Here is a 26762-nt window from a genome sequence, read left to right as displayed (position 1 = left end):
CCTGGTACCACCCCCGTTGACAGTGAAGGTGAAAAGATCATTGCCAACGGCTCTGCAATTTCCTCTCTCGCTTCCCACATAATCGTAGGATATATCCCGTCAGGCCCGGGGGACTTGTCTATCCTCAAGTTGTTCAAAATGCCCAACACATCTTCCTTCCTAACAAGTATCTCCTCTAGCTTACCAGTCCGTTTCACACTCTCCTCTTCAACAATACGGTCCCTCTCGTCTGTAAATACTGAAGTAAAGTACCCATTCAAGACCTCTCCTATCTCTTTCGACTCAATACACAGTCTCCCACTACTGTCCTTGATCGGACCTACCCTCGTTCTCGTCATTCTCATGTTTCTCACTTACGCATAAAAGGTTATCCTTGATCCTACCCGCCAAAGATTTTTCATGCCCTTTCTTAGCTCTCCTAATCCCTTTCTTCAGCTCCCTTCTGGCTATCCTGTATCCCTCCAATGCTCTGTCTGAACCTTGTTTCCCCAACCTTATGTACGCCGCCTCCTTCCTGTTTACAAGACATTCAACCTCCCTCGTCAACCAAGGTTCCCTCACACGGCCATCTCTTTCCTGCCTGATAGGTACATACATATTAAGGACACGTTGTATCTGTTCCTTGAAAAAGTTCCACATTTCCACGACATCCTTCCCTGTCAGCCTATGCTCCCAACTTATGCTCCTCAGATCCTGTCTTACAGCATCATATTTACCCTTCCCCCAATTGTAAAACCTACCCTGTTGCACGCACCCAGGTCTCTCCATAACCAAGGTGAAAGTCACAGAATTATGGTCACCATCACCAAAATGTTCACCCACTAACAAGCCCATCACTTGTCCCGATTCGTTACCATGTACCGAATCCAATATGGCCTCCCCTCTGGTCGGACAATCTACATACTGAGTTTGAAAACCTTCTTGGACACACTGCACAAACACCCCCCCATCCAATCTACTTGATCAAAAGAGCTTCCAATCAATATTCGGGAAGTTGAAATTTCCCATGACTACTGCCCATGTGGCTTCTGCACCTTTCCAAAATCTATTTCCCAATCTATTTCTCCACATCTCTGCTGCTATTGGGGGGCCGATAGTAAACACCCAACAAAGTGACTGCTCCTTTCCTATTTCTGACTTCAGCCCATACTACCTCCAAAGGCAGGTCCCCCCGAACTGGCTTTCTGCAGCTGTTATACCATTTCTAATTCGCAACGCCATACCCCCTCCTTTTTTACCACCCTCCCTAATCTTACTGAAACATCTGGAACCAGGAACCTCCAACAACCATTCCTGTCCCTCTTCTATCCATGTTTCCGTGATGGCCACATCGTAGTCCCAGCTACCGATCCACGCCTTAAGTTCACCCACCTTATTTCTGATACTCCTTGTGTTGAAGTATACACACTTGAGCCCATCTCTGTGTCCGCAAGTATTCCCTGTCAGTGCTACCTTCTCCATAGCCTCCATACATTCTTGGACATCCTGACAAACAGCTAGCCTACTTGCTGGACTACAAGTCCGGATCCCATCCCCCTGCCAAATTAGTTTAAACCCCCCCGAAGAGTGCTAGCAAACCTACCTCCCAGGATATTGGTGCCCTTCTGGTTCAGGTGCAACCTGTCCTGCTTGTACAGGTCCCACCTTCCCCAGAATGCAGTCCAATTGTCCAAATACCTGAAGCCCTCCCTCCTACACCATCTCCAAAACAAGAACACTAAGTAGCTTACCTGTGGACTTTAAAGTTAGGTAAGAGGAGGAGGATGGGAGGGAGGCCCTACTTTGTAGGGCCTGGGGTCTAGAACACACCCACTCAAATATCAATCACTTACCTTCCCAACCAGCTCTGTGCTCCAACTTCACTTCCGCCCAGCTTGTACTATTTAATCAGCTGAGGGAGGGTGTTAGTGGTAATCAGAAAGTGGGAACAGGGTACTGAGTTGGATGCTCAGCCACGATTGTATTGAATGGCAAAACATGCTCAAGTTATTGAATGGTCTACTGACGCTTGCATTTTCATGTTTCTATTTTGCCATGTTACAAGGTATTTTTGCTTGTGCTTGACTTTACTGCCTTGAGACTTCATGGGAGTTGCAGCCAATGTTGAGCATTCCCACTGGTATGCCTTCCTGTCTGTATACCATTGTGCTGCCACTGTTCCTGCTGAGCCTGTCCTGTGTTATTAGAATGTGAGCAAGGTGATTTAATTATCCTGGATCAGGGTAGGAATCAATAATGTTTCAAGTGGTCCAACCAGATCTGACAGTGGATGGCTAAATTGGTACTGCAAAAATCCTTTCAATTCTGCATCCCTTGGGCAGAGGTGGGCAGAGATGACAGCTGTACCAGTGGGATAGCCAGATCAAGAAAGAGTAATTGTTTTATTGAGGACCACAGCATCAAGTGGGGATGGTTACATAAAATGGTCAATGCAGAAATACTGCCATAAACCGAGAACAAAAGACAAGAGAATTGGGATTTTGAATGTACTGTAAGCAAATTGAAAGATACTTTTTTCCAATTGATGTAATAGCTGAATGTTGCAAGGAAGTTGTCAGAGGTGGCCTTAATTGTGGTTGAAACTGTCAGAGTAGTGAAACCGTGAGAGATGGTTTGGTTGTGGTCTTGAAAATGAGTTGGAGACTTTATATGAAGGAAGAGACATAATAAATAGAAGGATGGTAGTGAACTATGAGGAGAATTTGATTAGTGTATAACTGTGGAAATATTTGACAGCACCACCAGAGGCAAAAAATATAGGTTAATATTTCAAGTTCTGACCAAGGGACTGAACCTAAAATACTAACCAAAATTTTCTTTTTCTCAAATGCTGATAAACATGGTGTTTATTTTCAGCACTTTTTATATTAAATCAGCAACAATAGAATAAAGTATTCCCAGCTACCTTCCCCCCAGTCCCACCCCCATCCCATTTATCTCTGTGTCCCCCAGCCCACAAGCCTCATTCCTGATGAAGGGCTTTTGGCCTGGAAAGTCGATTCTCCTGCTCCTCGGATACTGCTTGACCTGCTGTGCCTTTCCAGCACCACACACTCAACTTTGACCAACCAAGTCATATGTTTGGACTGATTTGCCAAATGATAGATATTAAGGTTTAATATAGAGTAAATTAGATGACTAAGTAATTATGGATATTTGAAGGTAGCAATATGTTATACAAACTTTGTGTAAGGAAATGAATATGGCAAAAGACATTCTGAAATCTATATTTATATATATTAACACTGATTATTTTCGTAAATATTGATGCAGTAAAAGAGAACATGGAGAATTTCCAGCGATCTACTGAAGATTTAGGAGACATTTCACCAATACTTTTTGAAGACAGCCCTCCCGTATTGTCACAGCAGGGGTCAGCTCAGATTGAATTGCCACAGACAGACCTGCAAACCAATGGAAAAGAGTCACATCAGAAAGAAGTAATTGTGTTTGGTGTTACAGCAGAGGAAGCTGTTAGAGAAATGCGTTTTAGGATTGAGCAGAAGACAAAATTAACAGCAAGTGCAGGTAAAGCATTGTTTTTACAATTTATGTCAGCTTATCTTTATCTCATGTCATCAGTGTGGACATGAAAGTTACTTCATTAATTAGCCAGAAAAAAAATTGGAATTTTGTAAAAGATCAATCCAACCATCTGTAAAGCTAAAATGTCACAGCTAAACTTTTTTTTCTCAGAGCTAAAAACAAAAGTAAGAACCAGTAGCATTTAAAAAAAACTGCAATGTGGTGTTGGAAAATAAACTATTTTATGTTAAATTCTAATGAGAGGATATCATGTTTAGAAAGCAGAAAGATTATAGTCCATTCCATGATCTCAGGCCATCTCAAAACCAATTAAATACATTTGAAGTATAGTCACTGCTGTAATAGGAAATGCAACCAAGCTTCCTCTAGGCAACAACGTTAATGTTTAAGCAACATCGTTAAGATGACCTCACTGGATGCAGCAAAGGTTATATGCCCTGACAACATCCTGGCTGTACTAGTGAGGACGAGTTCTCTAGAACCTCTCGTTTTTCTAGACAAACTGTTCCATTACTGTCAGATCACTGGTATTTGCCATCAAAATGGGAAGTTGTCCAGGTATGTTGTAGCCATAAAACACAGAACAAAATTGATTGGTCAATTACAGCCCAGCAGTTTACACTTTCATTAGCTAAATAATGGAAATACTGTGAGCAGTACTACATACTTGCCAATAACTTGTTCAGTTCTACAGTTTGGATTCCACCAGGATCAGTCAGTTTCAGACCCCTTTGCAGTTTTGTACCAAGCATGGATAAAAGAGCAGAGTTCTGTCAGTGTGCTGCTAGTTACAGCAATTGACAGCAAGTGGCATTTGACACAGTATGGTTTCAATATACCCTGTAAAATATAAGTCAGTGGGAACAGGACATAAGAGTCTCCACTGATAGGAATTATGTCTAGCACAAAGGAAAATAGTTGGAGTTCAGGACGTCACTATAGGAATTCTAGGGCAGTATTTTGACTTGAATGTCTTCAGCTGCTTGATTGCTAACCTTCCCTCCAACATAAATGTGGATATAGTCATTGGATGATTGCATTGCATTCAGTTTGATTTATAACTCCTTGGATAATGAAGCAAACCCAACCTTAGCCGTACCACAGCAAGACCAACAAGAGCCAGGTTTGGGCTGATAATTGGCAACTAACATTTGGACCACAGAAATTCCAAGAAGTAATCATTCCCAATCAGGGAGAATCTCACCACCTCACCTTGATGTTCAATGATATTACTGTCACTGTGTATGCCACTGGGCATCACAGACATAACAAGATCAACCACACACACTTTTTTGATTAAAGGAATAGACCAGAGGCTGCAGATAATAGCACCTTCCATAGGTATGACCTCTAACAGCAAGAAAAACAAGGGTACCAGGAGCATGGGAGCACCACTATCTGCAATTTACCTGTCAAGTCTTGAAAATATATTGTAATTCCTTTAGTGTCACTGGGTCAAAAACTTGATCATCCTACCTACTAGCAATTTGGGTACACCATGTGCAATGTGAAGTGTTAGTAAGTCACCTCAGCAGCAACTTCTCCAGGGAAATGAATGAATTTAATATATATTTTAACTACATTTTAATAAAATTAAAAATGTTTTTGAAATGATTGATGCAAAGAAGAAGATTTCAGCTATGGAAAAAATGCCTTAAAGATGGGAGAGGTCTGGAATGAAGGAAGTGCATAATCCCAATGAAACTGAAAAACAGGTTAACACTTTCAACATTGCCCCCTGTAATGGGAGAACTGTGAGGGGCTCAAATCTGAAACGTTAGTGTTCCCTCCCGCCAGATTGAAAGTCAGTCTTCTACTAAATTAGTCAAATAAGAGTTGTATACTTGATCTCTGAAATTGTTGCTGTTATAAAGCTTATCGACATACATATGTTGATAGACAAGTAATGAACCCAAGTTGTTCCACACAAGCAGTACACACAATCTCTATCCCATCCAAAACCATGAGATTTGTGTGGGTTGAAAAGTCAGATTGAAAACCCACCACCATTTGTGGAATAAAGTCTGGAAAATCCCACTCTGATCCTTTTAGGCGACTGAAACTACCCTTGGAAATCAGTCTGGCCCAGACAATTTTATGTATTATCCACTTTTTAAATGAGATGATCTCCATCCCAGTCAGAAATAGATCCAGTTCTCACTGAGAGAATGCAGGGAATTACCATTCACTCAATGAACTGCCTGTCTGTTCCACAGGTCCATGATTCTGTCGGAAAAGTGCCACTTATGGAGGAGGTGCTGCACTAGGGGAGAGTTAAGCCCTTTTGTAGGACTTGAGAGGGAGGGAGAAAATATTACAGCTGTTTGACTGGGAACCAGTTTAGGTCTGTGAACACAGGAGAGCTAGGTGGGAAGCAGAGTTTGTATGTTCTCAAGATTGTAGAGGTTAAAATATTGGAGACAGGTGCAGTAGAAAGAGTCATAGAGTTATACAGCATGGAAACATACTCCTTGGTCCAACTTATCCACATCAACCAGATAGCTAAACCAATCTAGTCACATTGACCAGCATTCAGCCCATATCCCTCTGAACCCTTCCAGATGTCTTTTATATGTTGTAATTGAACCAGTCTCCACCACCACCTCTCACAGCTCATTCCATACACACACCACCCTCTGTGTGGAAAAAGTTGCCCCTCAGGTTCCTTTTAAATCCTTTCCCTTTCACATTAAACCTATGCCCTGTAGTTTTGTACTTCCTGACCCTAGGAAGGAGACTTTGGCTATTCACCCTATCCGTGCTTCTGATCATTTTATGAACTTCTCAGCCTCCAATGCTCCTGGGAAAAATCGCTCCAGCCTGGTCAGCCTCTCCCTAAGCTCAACCAATCCAATCCCAGCAACATCCTTGTAAATTTTTTCTGAACTTTTTCAAGTTTAACATAATCTTTCTTACAGCAGGGAGACCAGAATTGAATGCAATATTCTAAAAGTGACTTCACCAATGACTTATACAGCTGTATCATAAACCGACTCCTATACTCAATGCATTGACCAATGAGTGTAAGCGAGAGAGATTGATATTTTCATCATCTATTGACTGTGTAGTGCAAAGCCACAGTTCAATCCGGTATTCTTCAGACAGATCAGGGCCCTGCAAATGATTATAATGCTTTTCACGAAATAAATCCCAATTTGAACTTCTGTGCTGATCTTCAAATAGAATGGCATTCTCCAATCTTCAATCCACACATTGCTCCAGTAGAGACCTCAAGCAGATCGAAAAATTTCCATCAAATCAAATGAGGTTTCTCTAAAGATTCACAAGTTGGAGTTAGCTGAGTCTGGATTACAAAATTCTAAGCTAACTGTTTTCCCCCCTCAAAAAACAATCACTGCTTGCAAGATGTCTATCCAGTGGGGAAGAAAGATAGGGTGATAACTTGTTAAAGCACTGGACTGTATTTCAGTATCGCAGATGGATATTTTCACAGAATCCCCCTAGTGTGGAAGCAGGCCATTTAGTCCATCGAATGCAAACCGATCCTTTAAAGATACACCCAAACCTACTCCCCTGCCCTGTCCCTGTAACCCAGCATTTCCCATGGCTAATCCACCTAGCATGCGCATCCCTGGACAATTTAGCATGACTGATCTAACTAATGTGCACATCTCTGGAATGTGGGAAGAAACTGGAACACTCAGAGGAAACTCATGCAGACATGGGGAAAATGTGCAAGTTCCATACAGACACTGCCCAAGGGTGGATTGGAACCTCCGTTAATGCTGTTTTTATTTTACAATAAAGCAGATATTAATTTTGTCTTAGACAACCACAATGCCGTGAATTAAATATCTGTTAAAATTCCCTTTGGGAAATGTTGAATCTGGAGATAACAAAGACTTGAATGAGAGTTTTAGTGCTAGGTTAATTGAGGTGGGGATGGGATGGAGGTGGGTGGGTAAATTGTATTGCAGTGGAAATTAGCAATTTCAGTGATGATGAAAGTGTGTGATCGGAAAGTCATCTTGCAATTAACTCGGACACCAGGATTGCAAACGGTCTAGTTTGTCCTTGAAGACTATCAGGCATAGGGATGCAGTTGATATCTTAGAGTCAGTGTTTGCAGCAGGGACCAAAGGCAGCGGCTTCAGACCTTCAAATGTTTAATTGGGGGAAATGTTTGCTTGTCTATTACTAGTTGACAGAGATGCTGTTATGACTTAAAGAGAGTAGAGAGTGAGGGAAATGTGGAAATTAATGATATATTTTGTTTAAAATGACTTCAAAAATGGAGGAAAGTTCATTATTGAAATAGAAGCAATTCAAAAGAACAGCTCATCACCACTTTCTCAAGGGTAACAAGAGATGGGGAATAAATGCTGGCCTAGTCAGTAATGTCCACATCCCATGAATAAATTATTAAAACTAATCATATTTAGATTTTAAATTTCAAAGTGATTCATCTAAAATATCCATTGTATCACATAAGATGATCACTTGAGATGATGAAATGGTGCATTAGCAAATGTGATCTATTGTTCTCCCCGTTTAGATCAAAAATAAATAAAACATCAGCAGAAGTTATTTTCATTCCTTCAAGATTACAGCACTTCAAATGAACTCAAAAGGAAGAACAACCATTTAAGATCAGCATAATGCAAATTGCAATTTTGTTTGAATTGTTTAATGTTTTACTTGATATTTCCAGGAATTGCACCAAACATGATGCTGTCCAAAGTTTGCAGTGACATGAACAAACCAAATGGTCAGTATCGAATTCCAGCAGAGAGAGACGCTGCGATGGATTTCATAAAGAAGTTGCCTATTAGAAAGGTAATCTGTTGTGAAGGTTGTATTTATTTTATTATTCACCACATAGCAAAGTCCAATTCACTGGTTAAAAGAGAACAGAGAAATTTCAGGGACTGTATCTCTTAAAGTTACTTCCATCATTTTTTTGTGTGCACAATGTGGCACTCAAAATTTGTTCTTACTTGTACAGTTTCTGGGGCCTGCAAAACATTTTCTTTTAGTTCTACTTTTAGAAGTTTGAAAATTGGCAACAGGTTTTCTTATTTGGATTTAAAAAACTGAATATATTACAGACCAGCGAGTCTCACGCAGGTGTTAGGGAAATTATTATAAAAGATTCTCATTGATAAGGTCTATATGCATTTATAAGCAAGTGGACTTATTAGCGATAAATAGTGGTCATGCCTCACTAACTTGCTCGAGGTTTTTGAGGAGGTGACGAAGATGATTGAGGGAAAAGCAGTTAATCTTGTCTACAAAGACTCCAGTAAAGTCTTTGACAAAGTCCCTCATGGTGGACTGGTACAAAAGGTGAAGTCACGTGGTATCAGGGATGATCTGACAAGATGGATGCAGAACTGGCTCAGTCATAGGAGACTGAGGATAGCGGTGGAAGGATGCTTTACGGAATAGAGGGTTGTGACTGGTGGTGTTCCACAGGGATCTGTGCTAGGACCTCTGTTCATGCTCTACATAAATGATTTGGAGGAAAATGTAGCCGGTCTAATTAGTCAGTTTGCAGCTGATACAAATATTGGTAGAGTTTTGGATATTGAGGAGGATTGTCAGAGGATCAGTTGGAAGAGCGGGCAGAAAAATGGCAGATGGAGTTTAATCCACCTGAGATGATACATTTTGGAAGGTGAAAATTATACAGTGAATGGCAGAACCTTTAGAAGTATCAAAGAGCAGAGGGATTTGGGTGTGCAGGTCCACAGATCACTGAAGGCAGACAAGGTAGTGAAAAGGCTTGCCTCCATTGGAAGGGGCATTGAGTATAAGGATGGACAAGTTATGCTGTAACTTTATGGAATTTTAGCTAGACCACACCTGGAATATTGCATATAGTTCTGGTCACGCCACTAGAAGGATGTGCTTTGGATACTATACAGAAAAGGTTTACCAGGATGCTGCCTGGTATGGGGGATTTTAGCTATGCAGAAAGGTTGGATAGATTGGGTTTGTTTTCATTGGAACGCAGGAGGTTGAGGGGTGACTGAATGGAAGCTTATAAGATTGTGAATAGCATGGAGTGGAAAGTATGAGACTTTTCTCCAGGCTGGAGGGGTCAATTATTAAGGGACACAGATTGAAGGTGTGGTGGGGGGGGCAGTGGGGGAAGTGGGGGAAGTGGGGGCAGTGGGGGAGTGGTTTAAAAGCAATGAGCGAGGCATGTTTTTCATCCAAAGGGCCTAGAACAAGCTGCTCGAGGAGGTGGTGGAAGCAGACACAATAGCAGCATTCAAGAAGCACCTAGACAAATACTTGAATAGGAAGGGAATAGAGAGGCACAGATTCTGTAAGTGAAGACTTATTTGTATGCAAGGGCCAAATGTAGCGGTGCAGGCTTGGAGGACCAAAGGGTCTGTTTCTGTGCTATATTGGTCTTTATTCTTTTCTATGTGGGGTCTTCTCTCAAAAAGATCTTAAAAAGTAATTTGCCAAAACCATTTTTTATGAGTGCAACGATTGGCTTAATACACACAGCACTTGCTGTTCAAATTCTGACAGGAATGAAATCAATGCACTTTTAAAAATGTAACTGTTATGCCTCATCCTTTTTCAGTGTGTGGTCTCTTCAAACTTTTTCTGTTGGGTGCACACCACACACTTTTCGCACAGAAGATGGACAACATGGTCCCTTTCATGTTGTAGTTTAACATGAAAATTGAGTAAGAATCTTTAGTTAAGAAGAAGGATTAGAGAAACTAGGATTTTCCCACCAGAGCACGGAAGAATAAGAGATTAGATAGAGATATTTTTAAAAAGCTGCAAAATATCTTGGCCTAATTAGAGAGAAACTATTTCCATTTTTGGTTGTGTCTGTAAATGCAGGATGTAAATTTAAAATCACCAAAGTTGAAATAACTTTGTAATAACTTTGAATGGACAGGTTGAGACATTTTTGAAAGAGAAGAGATTGAAAAGTAAAGGAATTAAAGAACCTATGTTCATATGGCGCCTTTCATATGTAGGACAACGAATGTATTAGGTTTTTCAAAAAATACAATCAAGGAAGATTGTATCAGCTATTCTACTTTTATTAGGAACTTTTTTTTTTAATAAGCACCTACTAAGATTCTTATCTTTGTTCTTTAATGGGATGTGGGTGTCGTTGGACTGAGTCAGGTCAGCTCATTTGGCTGACTTTGTGATGCAGAGTAATGCCAATAGCATGGGTTCAGTTCCCACACTCGCTAAGGTTAAAGGATTCTCATTTGCAACCTGTCCCCTTGTTTGAGGCATGTGACCCTCTGGTTAAAACACCATCAGTCTTCTCTCTGTAATTGAGAGAGCAGCCCTATGGTCTGACACCTTTATCTATCAACAACTTGCACCTTCAAATAGGAACATGCCCCAAGGCACTTCACAAGTTAATAAGGCAAATGGTGCAGCCATACAAAACAGTTCTATGCCAGTTAATTTTATTTTGCCTATGAAAGATGTAATGTTAGTTACGACATAAAGAAACCTTTTGCATTAATTCACGGACCCTTTGTAGTCCACTTGGTTGACATTTTTTATGAAACAAAGTAGCAGAGAGGAAAGGGGTTTAGTGAACATCTCATTGCCAAACAAAGCATAGAATGTAGAACTTGCACAAATGTAAAACACTCTTTCTGTAATTGGCAATGTGTGCTTTGGTACCAGGACTTGAAAAATTGAAAGCCATACCAATGTTTTTAAATTTCATTACATTGTAGTTACGCTCTGACCTGAAGCTCTGTTAAGATGGCCAGAGTTTATAGCATTACAGGGATATTGTGATCATGCATGGAAAACCAAACGGAAAAATCAGCAGGGGAGTTGCCAGTTCATCGTGTAGTTCTGTGGCCATTGCTGTGATGTAAGGATAATGTTGGTCTACAATGCCCCCTGCTGTTTAATAGCTTATAACATAAAAAGAAGCCACCCAACCAGAGAATTGCACCTTTCAAAGAAGAGAGGGATAACCTGGAAATTGGCTGAAAATAGAAGATTTCAATTTAGATGGAAAAAAAAGCAGCATCTTACATTAGATTAAGATAATCATTTAAGTCCTTCATTCTGTTTCTGTTGGTGAATGCCAAGTCTTATTATTAAAGTTCGGGAATTTGTCAGAACTACTTTGCTCTGTCTCAGTATTTATCTTGCAGTTTCTTAATTTAACAGGTAATAAAGCCATTTGGGATAATTTTGGTTAATTGTGCATGTATTTCAGAATTTAGGAGACTTCAAATGATTTTAAGGAAAGGATTTCATTTTTAAAAAATCCATAATTGTGTCTAATGTGCTAGTATCAGGGATTATATTATGATCATACCTTCCAAAACTTGAGTTCATTCAAAAATCAGTTGGCTGAATCCTAAGTCATGTGACCTTGTGCTCAATAGCTGCTTAAATGAGAACATCTCATTTTGGAACCGTTAGTCTTTGCAAACAGAAAAACCATGTGCATACACTAAACCTGTTTCAATACAGTAAAATAGATGATCAACTTTATCTGGTTCATTTCACAGTCTTACCAATCAGAATCAAGCTGTCTTGTTCAAGATTTAATTGAAGCTTGGCTGTTAACAGTCACTAATTATCTAGCCAGTATATTCGTCACAGCAACATTTCTACAAATCAGAACCTGTTTGCCAATAAATCAGCACTCATCTCTCACACAGTATAAATGTTTTCTCTTCACTTGATACTACTTGTGAATTATCCTTATGAGTGTAAAATGTAAAGTTCTGACAAAATGTGTCTTTTGCTGCAAAAGCTATATGAACACATGAAGTTGTCATATTAGATGCGTATAAATAAATTTGTTTTGTTTGGTACTTTTATCTGTAGGTACCTGGTATAGGAAAAGTGACAGAAAAGATGCTGAATGCATTAGGAATCACTACATGCACTCAATTGTACCAGCAGGGGGCCTTGCTTTCCATCCTTTTCTCTGAGAGCTCCTCATATCATTTCTTACAGATCTCACTTGGTCTGGGTGAGAACCACCTTGCAAGGTAAATACCTACTTTAAGTGCTTTAAAGAAAGCTTTTATACACACCTTAAACCAACTGATGATTGTGCAGACGTTGTGACGATAGAATATGCTAAAGAGCCATGTTGCAGTGATTATAAAACATGCCTTGTAGTTAATCTTTTGAACATATTTACATACCATCCTTTCCCTGCAGCCCAACAATCTTTTTTAAGTTTAGGTGCTGATTCAATTCCCTTTCAAAAGTCATAGTTAAATCTGTCTGCCCAGTGCTGTCAGGTTGTGTATTCCCGAACCTAAGCACTCCTTGCTTAAAAATGTTCTCCCTTTTTGTTTCCATTTAATTCTTTTGTATCTGGTGTTTGACTATTTCAACAGCAAGAAACAGTGTCTCTCTCCCTCTCACCCCCTCTCTCTCTTTTACTGTATATCTGAGAGTGGAGGCAGTAAGGTGGGTGAGCAAACTGACCACAGTGCCCATCATATAGAGCACCATTCAAGTCCAGAATGCGAATGTAGTATTAGTATGGCCTGATGACTATTACAGAAACATAGTTACACGGTCAACAAGACTGGGACCAGAATGCTGAAGCGTGTTTGAAATTTTCAAAAGACAGGAAACTAGGAACGGATTATGAGTGGCTCTACCAAGCATAATTTTCCACTTTCAGATTCACCAATTCAATTCAGATTTCACCAGCTGCAATGTGCCATTTGAATCTGTGTCCTCAGAACATTAGTCTGAATCTCTGGATTACTAGTCCAATTAAATGCAATGCATTATGTGATGGATGAGATCACTCACTCAGCAGGACTACAAAATATGAAAAAATTATCAGAGTTCTTGAGGAAGTAACAGATGAGATGGATAAAGAGAAATCTGTAGATGTGGTGAACGTGGATTTCCACAGGATGTTTAATAACGTGCCATAATCCTTCACAAGACAAGAGCACAAGTGTAAGGATAACATTAACATTGATAAAAGTTTGTTTAACTAACAGGAAGCAGAGAGTTGGGATCAGTATTTTTTTCCAGTTCTCCTTCTCTTTTTCTAAACCTCTCCTGTATTCTCTTGAAAGTATTCACATCCTTCCTAAAGTGCAGTGCCCAGAAGTTCTTCCTACCAAGGTATATCACTTCATACATCTCTGAATTAAATTTTATTTGTCACATTTCCACCCATTCCTTTGGGCTGTTATATCCCCTTGAATCCTATCACTATTCTCTCTGTTTGTAACACAAGGACAGAGGTTAAAAAGCTAGTTTAAACTGTACAGGAGTGGACCAGTTGGGCTAAGTTCTGTCATGTGCACCAAGCTGGGTTACAGCATGATGTCCTATGGAGACCACAGTTGAAGGGCAATACCCTAGTCATCCTGTGTTGCAGTTAAAGACTTTCTCTGTTGCAAGCCAATTTAAAAGGAAATAGGACAACAAAGGATTCTCTCTCACCCCGAACTCTGGAATTCAATCACTGTTAAAATACATCAAAACTACTGAGTCTTAACCAGTCCAGAAAGTAAGGCTCCTGAAGCTGACTGCTCACCTACCTAAGTCAACACAATCAGTAAGCTCCACTGTAAAGGCCACAGTGTTCAACTATCTGATCTTCAGAGATTGATTTTGTTTTTAAACTTCTATCCTTTTGGACTTGCCTCTTATTTCTAATCTGTGTATGTGTGTTGGATTAGTATTCTTCACAGGTGTAGTTACTACTAATTGAATTTTGTTAATTCAAGAAAGCCTGATTGAATGAGCTCTTTAAAGACGTAAGCAAATTTGGATCTGGGAGAAAGGTATCCACAAACAAAGAGATCCTTTTCAAATGACCTTGCTGCAACCAACCGAGTGGGTGGGTGAATAAAGAAAGGGAGCCAGTTCGCCGCCCTCACCTTGGAGATTACTAATGTGGGTATTGTTAGGGCAAGAACAAAATAAAAACTGAGAAATGAATTTAAATAAAGAGACTACTGTCACTCCAAAATTTTATAAGAGTAACTTTACATTCCTCCCCAGACATAAACATTTCCCTCATTATTGGCACACTTATTGTTCCCTTCCCTTTATAAGTGTTGGGATTGCCCATGGTTTTTAGTTAACATAAAATGGCTCTCCTGGTCTTAGTTGACATAAAAATAGCCAAAGAAGATTGTTCGTTGAAGCATTAATTTACACAGTCAGAATTGTGGCCTTCGTACTCCTGACAACCAGATAAGATATAAAGCATCTTGTAAAAATCACACAATGGGATCTTATTAAGAAGAAGCAAAAATGTAGCCACTGCTTACACAGAGACAGTTTTGATAAAGGACACCCCTTGGAATCACTGATTGAAGCCCTTCTTTAAGCTAAACAAACATTTGCTATATAATATGGGATAGAAGGGGAAAAGGTTGACTTGCATTAGTTAGGAGGATCCTTTAGGTGATTGTAATCATAGGTACATGTGCACATGCACATACCTTTATAAATAATGGAGTTTTAAATGTAATAGACATGAAGTATTTAACTGAATTCCTGTGGACAGACAGAAACTCCCAGCTTGTTAGTAGGGAAGAATGAATAACAGGTTAGGAGGTCAGCAGGATTGGAATATAGTTGAATAACATGCTTTGTGAAAACCCAAGAATAGGTGATAAGGGTATCTGGTTAACATCATGAGATCATGGCAAGACTTATAACTATCCTTCGACTGATCATGTAGTCACATGATCCACCTGATTGATTACATACACATCCAATCACTGACATGATTGTTTTGCAATTGGTTTGTAAGTGCCAAGACTGGCTGAAAACAGCAGTATAAAAATATATGTCTTTCCTTTGTTCAATGAAGAAGTTTCTGGACCCCCAGATGGTTTCTTCCCACAGGTGTAACATTAATAAACTCTTTGATACTGGAAATGGACTCTGATTATTGAATGATTCATTTAGTCATTCCACCTAACAGATATCCCACCTGAAATTGTAATGAATTTGGAAAACCTGTTTGGGTCTGGTCAAAACAATCTTTAGCATCTCTGAAGGCACAGGTGGAGGTCAAACACAAACAGCAGATGGAGAGTACAAAGTTCCAAGTGTCCCACCCACCTACATCTTCAAGTACCACCTCTCTCACCTGTGGCAGGGCATGTAGATCCAGTATCAGACTGTTTAGTTACCTGAGTCAGTGAATGCCACCCGGGGGTTGGAGGGATTGCCTAAGAAGAAGGAGAAGAAGACAAGTTAGAATTCAGAAATAGTAAGTAATTAAAAAAACATGAAATATTGCTGTTTATTGCAAGGAGATGGGATATCAAAGTCACAAGCAGCATTGGGCGACCACACATAGAGTCCTGAATAGTGTTTTGGTCTCCTTATTTAGGACGAATTTACTTGCATTCAAAGTGATTCAGATTGTGTTTATTCCTGGGGTAAAGGGTTGTTTTCTGAGAAAATGGAGGGTTGTTTGAACCTTATAGGCATTGCACTTTAGAGGATGAAAGGTGATCTTATTGAAACATACAAGTCTTTCAGTGAATCTTTCCCTGGATAAATTAGAACATCGGGCATAGTTTTAAAATAAAAGATCTAACATTTTATAAACAGATGAGTTTTTGTTTTCTCCCAAGCTGTTAATCTGTGAAAGTCATTGTTGCAGATAGCACTGGAGGCTGAGCATTGGAAGTATTCGAGGTTGAATAAGATAGGTTTTTTGATCATCTGGAAAATAGGTTACATTTCTAACTTCTCAGTCTGTATCAAGTCAGTGTGAGATGCTGAGTGAAGGCACGCTACTAAATTGGGGAGCGAGCCATCAAATGCTGATCAAGTAATTGGATTGGTTGGTGTTAAGATCTCACTGATGGATAAACTAAGGTGCTGAATGATTTTTCTCATTTATAATCAGTTTAGGCAGATCTGGGAATAGATTTTCTGCTTATCACCAGTGGGGAAATAGTGGATGGAGAAAATCAAATAATTTGCTGAACACAAAAAATGAGGAAAACAGCAAAAAATTGAATAGAGGTAGGAATCTTTAGGCTTGATAATATATAAGAAGCAAGTGTTCATCTTGTCCTCAGAAATTGTAATTTAATCAATTGTGAAACTTAAACCTAAAGTAAACACTAATGGCTACAAAGGTTACTTTGGGATTGACATCCTTGAAAGGTGAGATGCACTTTAGTGCAACAATGACTCCAGTTGACTTGGTTCAAACTCCGCTTTAAAACAGCTCTGAATGTTGAATTTACGTATTTAAGACAAAATAAAATTGTTTTTTAAATTTTTTTTTGGTTGTAGAGATGGTGATCGGAAGAGTATGAGCACAGAAAGGTACGTCTTTTGCAGTAATTCACAACTGTTTTGCATATGAACCACATTCCAAAAAGTAAGGTTGAGGCTAATGAAGTCATTATTACTAATGGTTCAGCAGAGAAAGGTAAATAACGTTTTTAGAAGCCTGGCAGGGATATAAAGCTGGAGATCATAGGGTGAAGTGAGACCTTTTAGAAAGTTGCAAATGCGAATGAAGTATTTGAGTTCAGTCCTTCAGGATAATGAAGAGTCACTGGAAGTTACCAACAGGCTAGGGTTGATGGAACATAGTAAATTAGGATATGGATGGCAGGGCTTTGCCTATTTTGAATCAAGTATTTTGAGAAACCAACAAGAAAAACCTTGAAGTTGAGTTTAGAAGTGTTGTGATCTCAGCTGTTAGTAATACTGGATGAGTCTGATCCCTAATGTGACACTTGATGGACAGCAATTTTAATTTAGTTTTGTTTACCATGGAGGTAACATAAGAGAATGCCAAAGTCCTTTTAACGAAAGAACACAGCTTTATTGTGAATGATATGAAAACTAAACCTAATTACACTCGCCAAAAGCTGTTGGAATGATTTAATTGCAAATATCAGGAATAAAGATTCACCTAGTTATACCTAGAATGTCCAGGAAGATCTGAGGAGACTGAGGGTTGATTACTTGCCATAAAATAGTGTTTTAGTTAGCTCTTGAGTGAGCTTTTAGGTTTGAAGTTTTAAACATGTGAACAGTCTTGTGGAAAGATGCAGATTTTCAAAGGGAAAACAATGTGGCTATTGTAGTAGAAAATGGACACTTACAAATTTTTTAGGAGATGAAAATAAGACAGAGCTGAAAGCAAGGAAAATTGTCTCCATGTAAGGGCATCTTTACAAGATTTATGTAAAAACTAATCAGGATAGTTCAAAACAAAGAAAAGAGGACATTTATCGCAGTAGTATTTTCATTAGCAAATAATGAAATATTTTAATAGAAGCACAAGAATTAGGGTGGCATGGTGGCACAGCAGTTAGCACTGCTGCATCACAGCGCCAGAGACCCGGGTTCAATACCCGCCTGTCTGTGTGGAGTTTGCACATTCTCCCCGTATCTGCGTGGGTTTCCTCCGGGTTCTCTGGTTTCCTCCCACAGTCCAAAAAATGTGCAGGTTAGGTGAGTTGGCCATGCTAAATTGCCCGTAGTGTTAGGTGAAGGGGTAAATGTAGGGAATGGGTCTGGGTGGGTTGCTCTTTGGATGGTCGGTGTGGTCTTGTTGGGCCGAAGGGCCTATTTCCACACTGTAAGTAATCTAACCTAAAAGTAATCTAATCTAAAATTTTCTTAAGTGATATATTCTCCAGAATTGAGTGAATTGTATTTCAGGGACACTTTTTAAAATGAATACTGTTAGCATGCACAGTATTATCAAGCTATCTGCACATTGTATATTTTGACCTTAGAAACTAAATTATGCATGACTTATTTTGGAATTCTAGGACATTCCATGAAATGAGTAAAGCAGCGGAGCAGTACAGCTTATGTCATGAACTTTGTCATGATCTTGAAGAAGATCTTCAAAAGGAGGGACTAAAGGTACTTCTTTTGTCTTTTCGAAGTTTTTCTTTCTACTAACCAAAATGTATTTGAAGTCTTGTTAACAGGATATTGTTAAAATGGGCTATAGTGAAACTCTCGAAACAAACATGAAGCTTTTGAGCCTGGTGGGCGTTTCATGGAATATTTCATTCATAAAATAATTCTTCTTTTGAAACCGTAGGGGAAAACAGTAACTCTAAAGCTGAAGAATGTAAACTTTGAAGTGAAGACCAGAGCCTGCACAGTTCCAGAACCAATTTCCAAAGAAGAAGAAATATTTGCAGTGGCACATGAGTTGCTGAAAACTGAGATTAATAACATGCATCCTCAGCCACTGAGACTGAGACTTATGGGTAATGTTCAGCCAGAATAATAAATGAATACATACTCTATAACACATGTTATTAATCCTGATGAAAGTGACAGTTTATCCACTTTATGGAGATGATGAAAAGCAATTGTAATGAACAGTTGGTCTTTTTTATTAGGTAACATGCTCTTCTATATGGAGAGTATAACATGTGCATAAAGTTGTGCTTTGGTACTAAAGGGAAGATAGATGTCGAATTTCTACAGGGTGCATAGTTTTGCTGCCTGAGAAGTTAGGAAGGGCCTCAAATAAAAAAATAAAAGCAATGCATATTTGTAATAGGTGGAGAAAATATTGGAAGTAGAAATGAGATCAATCAGTATCTGCAAAAAGAAAAGACATACTGGTTGACATTCAACCAGTACGGCCAAAACAGGAAAAATATAACGATGATTAGTAGGAGAAAAGAAACAGCTGTTCCTGACTCAGTTCTGCTTTACCGCTTACAAAAACAATCAAGATCATAGCAGGAAATGTCTGTATCACTCCAATAAATAAATTCATCTGGCAGGAAGAATGGTTGCTCTGTTGTTGGTACATATGACAAATTCATAGATTGTGATCTTGATGATACTTCCAGTAAAAAGTATAAGGAATAACAGAACATATTTGAACATTTTTGTAGAAAACAATGTTGGGGGTGGGGGTGGTGGTGCGGGTGGGGGTAAGGTGGTGAAGGTATTCTCTATGACTTTTCAAACAGGTAATAAGAATTTGAATTTGTAGAAAACGCAAGTATTGCATTAATTTTCCCTTATTTTGGATGATCTGAGGCCATTGATTGAGAGAGTGAGCAGCAGCATTAACTTCAAAGTGATTTGAATAGTTGTTCCATTGCTTTTGTTTCTCCTGTCTGGAATAGGTTCGCCTTTCATTGTAAGTTCCCAGATCTCTTGGCTTGGGTGTTGAATAAACAGTGAACCAATACGTTGTGCTGATTCACTGTTAGTTATGTTTAATCAGACTTACATTTTATTTTATTTGTATGTTACATGCAAGCCAGTTTTGAATCTTCCATGTGCACTCATGTGTCTTTGAATATTCCCCACTTTGATTATCATGATAAATTTAGTGATTTGTTGCTTTCATGCTTTTAATGGGCTATTACTTCTCCCTTGCATTTCCCCCTGTACAGGTGTGCGGGTGTCTGGGTTTGTCCAACAAGAGGGAAAAAAATCTGGCCAGAAAAGCATCACCAAATTTTTGTTGACTGGAAAGTCTGAGAGCACCACTATTTCTGACAATACAGTTGTCAAGGATCAAGCAGAACTTTCAGAAGTACCCAAAACAGAGAGTCTTTTCAGTAAAAGGTGCCAACAAAGCAATCAACAATCCTTTTTCAACCAGGTTCTTGCAAAGAAACAACAAGGAAGGTACAAACCTGCTGGAACAATCCCAGCAGGCACTGATGGTGAGGGCAGCGGTCTAAACCCAAAATTAAAGGCTACCAGTATTTGTCCGATATGTTTCAAAAGGCAGGGCATACCAGTTTTAGAGACATTTAACAAGCGTCATGATGAGTGCCTATGTGTAACTAGGCCTCTTGAAGTTGCAGAGACTATAGGAGAATCAAAAGCAAGTTATATAAAGACAACATCTGGTTTGGATAATAACTTGAAAAATGCACTCATCAATCTAAAAAGTGATCAGTTAAATCAGAGACCTTCAGAAACATATTTACAAGGAGAAACCAAAAATAACAGCATTAACTGGGAAGCTTCGAACAACAGTACGTGTTATATTGGGCAACCTGGTAACCAAAGAAATATTAAAACAATACTTACAAATCATGTGCAACTTCCTAATAGTGCAGCAAAATGCTTGGCATTCACTAAGGATGAAGATATGTTGGAAGAGGAGTTTTCAGACTGCAACCAAAAGAGCATCAAATTATCAAGTAAATATACTAACATGACGCAGAAGGAGAAGCAATTTAGTCTGCAAGAATCAAGTCCAGGCATGTTAAATCAGCCTTCATTTGTACAATATGACCAGTTAATGCAGGGAACTGAACAGCAACAGTCAAACCAGTTACTAAAGAACATCAGATCATCACAGGAAAGGCCTACTGTTCAGTTAGAGGAACCAGTTGGCCTAGTTTGTCCAATTTGCAACATTAACCAAGAAACAACTGATCTCTCATTGTTCAACAAGCACATTGACATTTGTCTAAATCAAGGGGTTATACAAGAACTAACTGAAAGACCAACACACTCATGTATTACAGAATGCAATTCAAATGGAATGGGTGAGATATCATTTTTCCACTGTTCAATTTTGTTATTGCTGTTTAATCTTGGATGTTTTTGATGAGTTTTAGTCAATGTTATTAAAGTGAAGATTTATCCTGGAATGTGATGACATCCAGTCATCCAACTTAATCACTGCGGGGATGTCATGGGAAACAGCCAGCCCAATGTAGCTTTAATTGACATCCAGATATTTGTATGTGCTTGCTTCAACATGATTACAATAGAAAACCTTCAGGATTGCGTGCCCTGGCTGTTTTTTCCACTCCCAAGCTCAGGAGCACAGAGGATAATTATAATGCTATTTACTGTGCAAATGGTAATCAGCCATCTCAGAAGAGATTGAGACTGCTATATTGCTTTTGTCTGGCTCTGATCCAAGTCAGGTACCACATTTGGGCACATGGTTGTTAAAGTGGAATTACTTTATTAATGGGCGAGCTAGTAGTATCACTGGATTAGTGTTGAAAATTGTGGCGCTGGAAAAGCACAGCAGGTCAGGCAGCAGCCAAGGAGCAGGAGAATTGACATTTCGGGCATAAGCCCTTTATCAGGAATGTGGGGGGAGGGAAAACTGAGAGATAAATAGGAGGGTGGGGGTGAGGCTGGGGAGAAGGTAGATGGAGGTAGAGGGGTGATGGTGACACGTTGGAGGGGAGGGTAGAGCAGATAGATGGGAAGGAAGATGGACAGGTAAGACACTTCAAGAGGGCGGTGCCAGGTTGGAGGGTTGGATCTAGGATGAGGTGGGGACAGGGGAGATTTGGAAAAGCGAAGTCGATATTGATGCCTTGTGGTTGAAGGGTCCCAATGCGGAAGATGAGGCGTTCTTCCTCCAGTTGTCGGGTGTCTTGGATTTGGCAGTGAAGGAAGCCCAGGACTTGCATGTCCTTGGGGAGTGGGAGGATGAGTTGAAGTGGTTGGTCACGAGTTGGTGGGGCTGTTTGGTGCGTGTGTCCCAGAGATGTTGCCAAAAACATTCCATTAGTTGGCATCCTGTCTCCCTAATCTAGAGTAGACCACATTGAGAGCAATGGACACAGTAGATGAGGTGTTAGGATGTGCAGGAAAATCTCTGCCGGATTTAGAAAGATCCTTTGGGGCATTGGACGGAAGTGAGGGAGGAGGTATGGGCATAGGTTTTACACCTCTTGCGGTGGCAGGGGAAGGTGCCGGGAGTAGAGGGTGGTTGGTTGGGGCATGAAACTAACGAGGCAGTCATGGAGGGAATGGTTTCTGCAGAATGCAGAGAGTGGTGGGGAGGGAAATATATCTCTGGTGATGGGGTCTGATTGTAGGTGGCGGAAATGGTTAGAGATTGCGCTTTTACAGGAGGGGTTGTGGGAGGAGGTGCAGTCCAGGTAGCTGTGGGAGTCAGTGGGTTTGAAATAGATGTCTGTGTTGATTCGGTTGCCGGGAATGGAGAATGAGAGATCCGGGAAGGGGAGGGAGGCGTCCGGAATGTTCCAGGTGAAGTTGAGGTCAGGGTCAGGAAGTGGCAGAGGATAATGTGCTATATCTGGAGATTAGTAGGGTGGAAGGTGAGGATTGGGGGGCGGGCTCTATTGTTGTTGCGGTTGAACAGGGTGGGGTTCAAGGGCAGAAGTGCAGGTATGGAGGAGATGTACTGGAGGCCATTATTGATCACATGGGAGGGGAAATTGCAGTCCTTGAAATAGGATGCTATCTGGGATATCCTGGACTGGAATTGCTCCTCCTGGGAGCAGATTCAGTAGAGGCGGAAAAGCTGGGAGTTAGAGATCGCGCTTTTACAGGCGTGGTTGTGGGAGGAGGTGCAGTCCAGGTAGCTGTGGGAGTCAGTGGGTTTGAAATAGATGTCTGTGTTGATTCGGTTGCCGGGAATGGAGAATGAGAGATCCAGGAAGGGGAGGGAGGTGTCCGGAATGTTCCAGGTGAAGTTGAGGTCAGGGTGAAGGCGTTGGTGAAATTGATAACCTGTTCCACATCCTCGTGGGACCATGATATGGTGCCGATAAAGTCATCAATGTAGTAGAGGAAAAGGTGGGGGCTGGTGCTGGTGTAACTGCAGAAGATGGACTATTCTACATATCCTATGAAGAGGCAGAAATAGCTGGGGCCCATGTGGGTGTCTATGGCTTTCCCTCTGGCCTGATGGAAGTGGGAGGATTCAAAGGAGAGGTGAGTTCAGCTCGTCAAATGAGTGTGTCGGTGAAGGGGTACTGGTTGGGTTGGTGGGAGAGGAAGATATGGAGGGCTTGGAGGTCTTTGCCATGGCGGATAGATGTGTATATGGATGGATGGTTGTCCATGGTGAAGATGAGGGGTTGGGGCCAGGGGAAATGAAGGTCATGGAGGAGGTGGAGGGTGTGGGTGGTGTCCCAAATGTACGTGGAGTTCCTGGACCAATGGAGACAGGATGTTGTTGAAATATGAAGAGATCCATTCAGTGGGGCAGGAGCAGGTAGAGATGATACGTCGACCAGGTTTGTGGATTTTGGGTAAAAGGTAGAACCGGACCTTGTGAGGTTCTGGAATTATGATATTTGGAGGCTGTGGATGGGAGATCCCCTGAGGTGACAAGGTTGTGGATAGTCTGGGAGATGGTGGTTTGGTGATGGGAGGTGAGGTCATGGTCGATGAGGCAGGAGGTGGAGGTGTCCGTGCATTGATGCCTGGCTTCAACGGTCTAGTGGTCGATGCACCAAAATACCACTGGCCCCCCGTCCACTGGTTCAATGGTGAGATTGGGTTTGGAGCAGAGGGAGTGAACGGGTGTGCTTTGCGAGGGTGAGAGGGTGGAGTGGGTGAAAGGGGTGGACAGGTTGAGGCGGTCAGTGTAACGGTGGCTGTTAGAGATAGACGTCAAGGGTGGGTAATAGGGTGCATGGGGTGTCCAAGTGGATGGAGGATGCTGGAGGTGGGGGAAGGGGTCCTTGGAGGATGAGTAGAAGTCACAATTTAAAAAGAAAGCACAGAGGTGACGGAAGAAAAGTTCAGTGTTGCAATGGGTATGGAATTCATCGATCCAGGAACGTAGTGAGACCTTTACTGAGGACTAATTGTTCATCCCCACTGAGGGGGAGGTGTGGTCGAAGAATCTATTTTCTTCAACATCTGCTATTGTCCCTCAGACATCTTTGCTGCTAAATGCCTTTCCCAGTCCACTCCAGCTAGCTCTGCCCTCATTCCTTTTTATTATTCTCACTTAAGCTTAGCCCAGTTATTTCTGACTGAAGTTCTTCCCTCTCAAACTGAATGCTAAAACCTACCATGCTGTGATCACAATTTCATCAGGGATCTTTTATTCTGAGATCATTTATTAAATCTGCCTCATTACAAATCACCAAATCCAAAAGCCAGATCTTTGGTTACATCCACAGCACGTTGTTATATTCCAGACTGTATACCACTGCTTAAACTTCACGAGTGATCCAACCCTGTTGAGGACTTACCCAGAGATGGTGTTTATGGTGTCTAGGACTTTGGGTGTAAGGGATACTTCTGTTTGAATGTCAGCCTGTTGCCTGACTGACAGCTCATCCAATTTTAGCACAAGTTATCAGACGTTCATAAGGAGAACACGGCAGAATCAATAGCGTTGGTTGTGTTGTTGTTGTTTCTGGCTCCTGGTCTAATGCTCATTGTCTGTTCGTTGTCACTCATTTTGATTCTTCTGTAGTATTTTGATATGACTGTGTGCATGCTAGGTTTTTTGAGAGGACATATAAGAATAAACCACCTTACTTTGGGTCTGAGGTCACTCTGCATGACTATAGATTTCCTGTCCAAAAAGTTGAGATTAGATTAGATTCCCTTCAGTGTGAAAACAGGCCCTTTGGCCCAACAAGTCCACAATGACTCTCCCATTACTGAGATTAGCTTTTAAGTCCAAATTGTTTATTAATTAATTGAACTTAAATTCCATCAACTTCTGCCTGTAGAATCCCTGCCTAAACCTCTGGATTACTAACTCTGGCTGTACACTCCCCCGAGTTCTGTTTAATACTTTTGTCAATAAACCAGTTTCTGGCCAATTTTCCTCATACAGACTTTGATGTGGCTTGATCCTAACTTTTGTTTTATTACGCTCCTGTAAAACATCTTGGGATGTTTTTTATTTAAATATTATTGTAACAAATTGGAAAGCTTCTGATTTTTGGGGGGAATAGAAGTCTAGAATTTGAGTCAGCTGCTTGACCATCTGGCCTGTCTGACCTGGAGGTGTGTTTGGTAATGCTCATAAAATCAGGAAATGTTCCATTCCCTTTACTGAAATCCTTCAATTGGACAAGCATAATAATTTCACTCCTCCAAAAAGTGAAATAATCCTTGCAACAAATATTTTAACTTGGTGTAGAGTTTGAATAGGATGCGGTTACTTATGAATTGTTTAATCTGTGTCAAGAAAAAAGGGTAATATGTTTATTTTGATAGGTCCGACAGTGTTGGGGAAACAGCCTTCAAATTCAAGCATTCGAACTAAAAGGTGAGATAATAAAGGTTGTACTGTATCTCTACTATCTGATTATAACTTTGTGTTATTTATATATGTTACATTATCGAATCTGTATTTCTACAAAACCGTGGCTTTGTAATGAAATAGTTTTGATGTGTATTTTAATTCATGGATATGGCTGTGTTTTCTATATTAGTTTTTCACTACATCCCTCTAAGTCTTTGGGGTAACATTTATTGTATTTGTATAAAAAATTGAAATACTTTCTTCATTTTTATGTTTCTATATGATTATCTCACGAGGTTGAGATGTATGTTTAGAAAACTTGTACAAAACACCTTTTGAAATAAAAGACTTGGAGTTCATGTTGTAACTGATGTATTTTAATGAGGAAAGAACATTGTTAGTTACCAGTTTCAGATTGTGAGAATTGTACGTTTCTTTGAGAAATTCACATTTTACTACCAAAATGATTGGGAGGAAGTCTGAAAATAGGTATTTTGTAACAAAATCAGTGCTTAATGTTTTTAAGGCTGGCAGCTGGGGAGATCCATTTATATAAAACTAGAAAGTTTATATTTGGTGTTCCTGCTGATTGTAAAGTGAGGGAGATGATGGTATCGTGGTTATCCAGAGGCCCCGGCTAATGTTTGGGGGTGTGGCTTCAAAATCTTGGAGTTTAAATTCAAATTAATAAAGAAAACTGAAGAACTGTGGAATTGTAAGCTTTTCTCAGTAATAGTAACTATGGTTATTGTAAGAGCCCATTTGGATTGCCCTTCGGAGAAGGAAATTGGACATATGCCTGCCTTACATATTGTAAATTTGGAGTCACAATATAGTTGACTCCTAACTGCCTTCTAAAACCCACTCAGTTCACAGAGGATGTTGACAAAATGCTAACCCTGCATCCCATGAAAGTATAAAGAAAAAATATCAAAGATACACACAATGTCATAATGTGGTCCCTGAGTGCTGGGTAATGTGCCAGCATGTCCCTGAGTTTAAATGTCAGGAAGGATCTGGTTTCATGATTTAAATCTCACTGAATATGATTAATATTGGGAATTTGCTGTACATAGAAATGAAGATGTGACAAAGCTAACTGTGCTCTTTTGTCTGTGTAACTTTAATATTAGACTTAGCTTTTTGAGTGGGTAATCAGTTCTTTTTCTTCTTCCACTACTACCCTCAAACAAAATGTGAAAGGAGAATCAGCACTCTTTTCATTTTATTCATCCTTGTATAAAACGCTAGTATGATCTAAATCCAGAGATAAATTGAAGAGTCGGTCAGTTTGTAATTCTTGCTG

The 26762-nt window shown here is 40.2% G+C and overlaps 1 protein-coding gene and 1 long non-coding RNA gene across 3 annotated transcripts in view; one reads left to right on the top strand and one right to left on the bottom strand.

The window, feature by feature from the left end:
* polk (polymerase (DNA directed) kappa) overlaps positions 1-26762 on the top strand; it is a 79277-nt gene that overhangs the window by 52035 nt on the left and 480 nt on the right. For both annotated transcript variants that reach the window (XM_072547823.1, XM_072547821.1), the window contains exons 7-14: positions 3274-3528; positions 8219-8343; positions 12364-12530; positions 16795-16827; positions 18294-18390; positions 18575-18746; positions 19899-21011; positions 25429-25480. In XM_072547823.1, coding sequence (XP_072403924.1) covers positions 3274-3528; positions 8219-8343; positions 12364-12530; positions 16795-16827; positions 18294-18390; positions 18575-18746; positions 19899-21011; positions 25429-25480 — 2014 coding nt within the window. The remainder of the gene's footprint in view (positions 1-3273; positions 3529-8218; positions 8344-12363; positions 12531-16794; positions 16828-18293; positions 18391-18574; positions 18747-19898; positions 21012-25428; positions 25481-26762) is intronic.
* Positions 3276-20630, bottom strand: LOC140453268 (uncharacterized). The gene is made up of 3 exons (XR_011952332.1): positions 20548-20630; positions 15629-15710; positions 3276-3404 (listed from the first exon to the last, which is right to left on the bottom strand). It is a non-coding gene; the product is annotated as an uncharacterized lncRNA (long non-coding RNA).

This window comes from Chiloscyllium punctatum, chromosome 2 (genome assembly GCF_047496795.1).
Source record: "Chiloscyllium punctatum isolate Juve2018m chromosome 2, sChiPun1.3, whole genome shotgun sequence".
NCBI lineage: Eukaryota > Metazoa > Chordata > Chondrichthyes > Orectolobiformes > Hemiscylliidae > Chiloscyllium > Chiloscyllium punctatum.
Note: the sequence above shows the minus strand (reverse complement) of the source record. Positions and strands in the feature narration are given on the sequence as shown.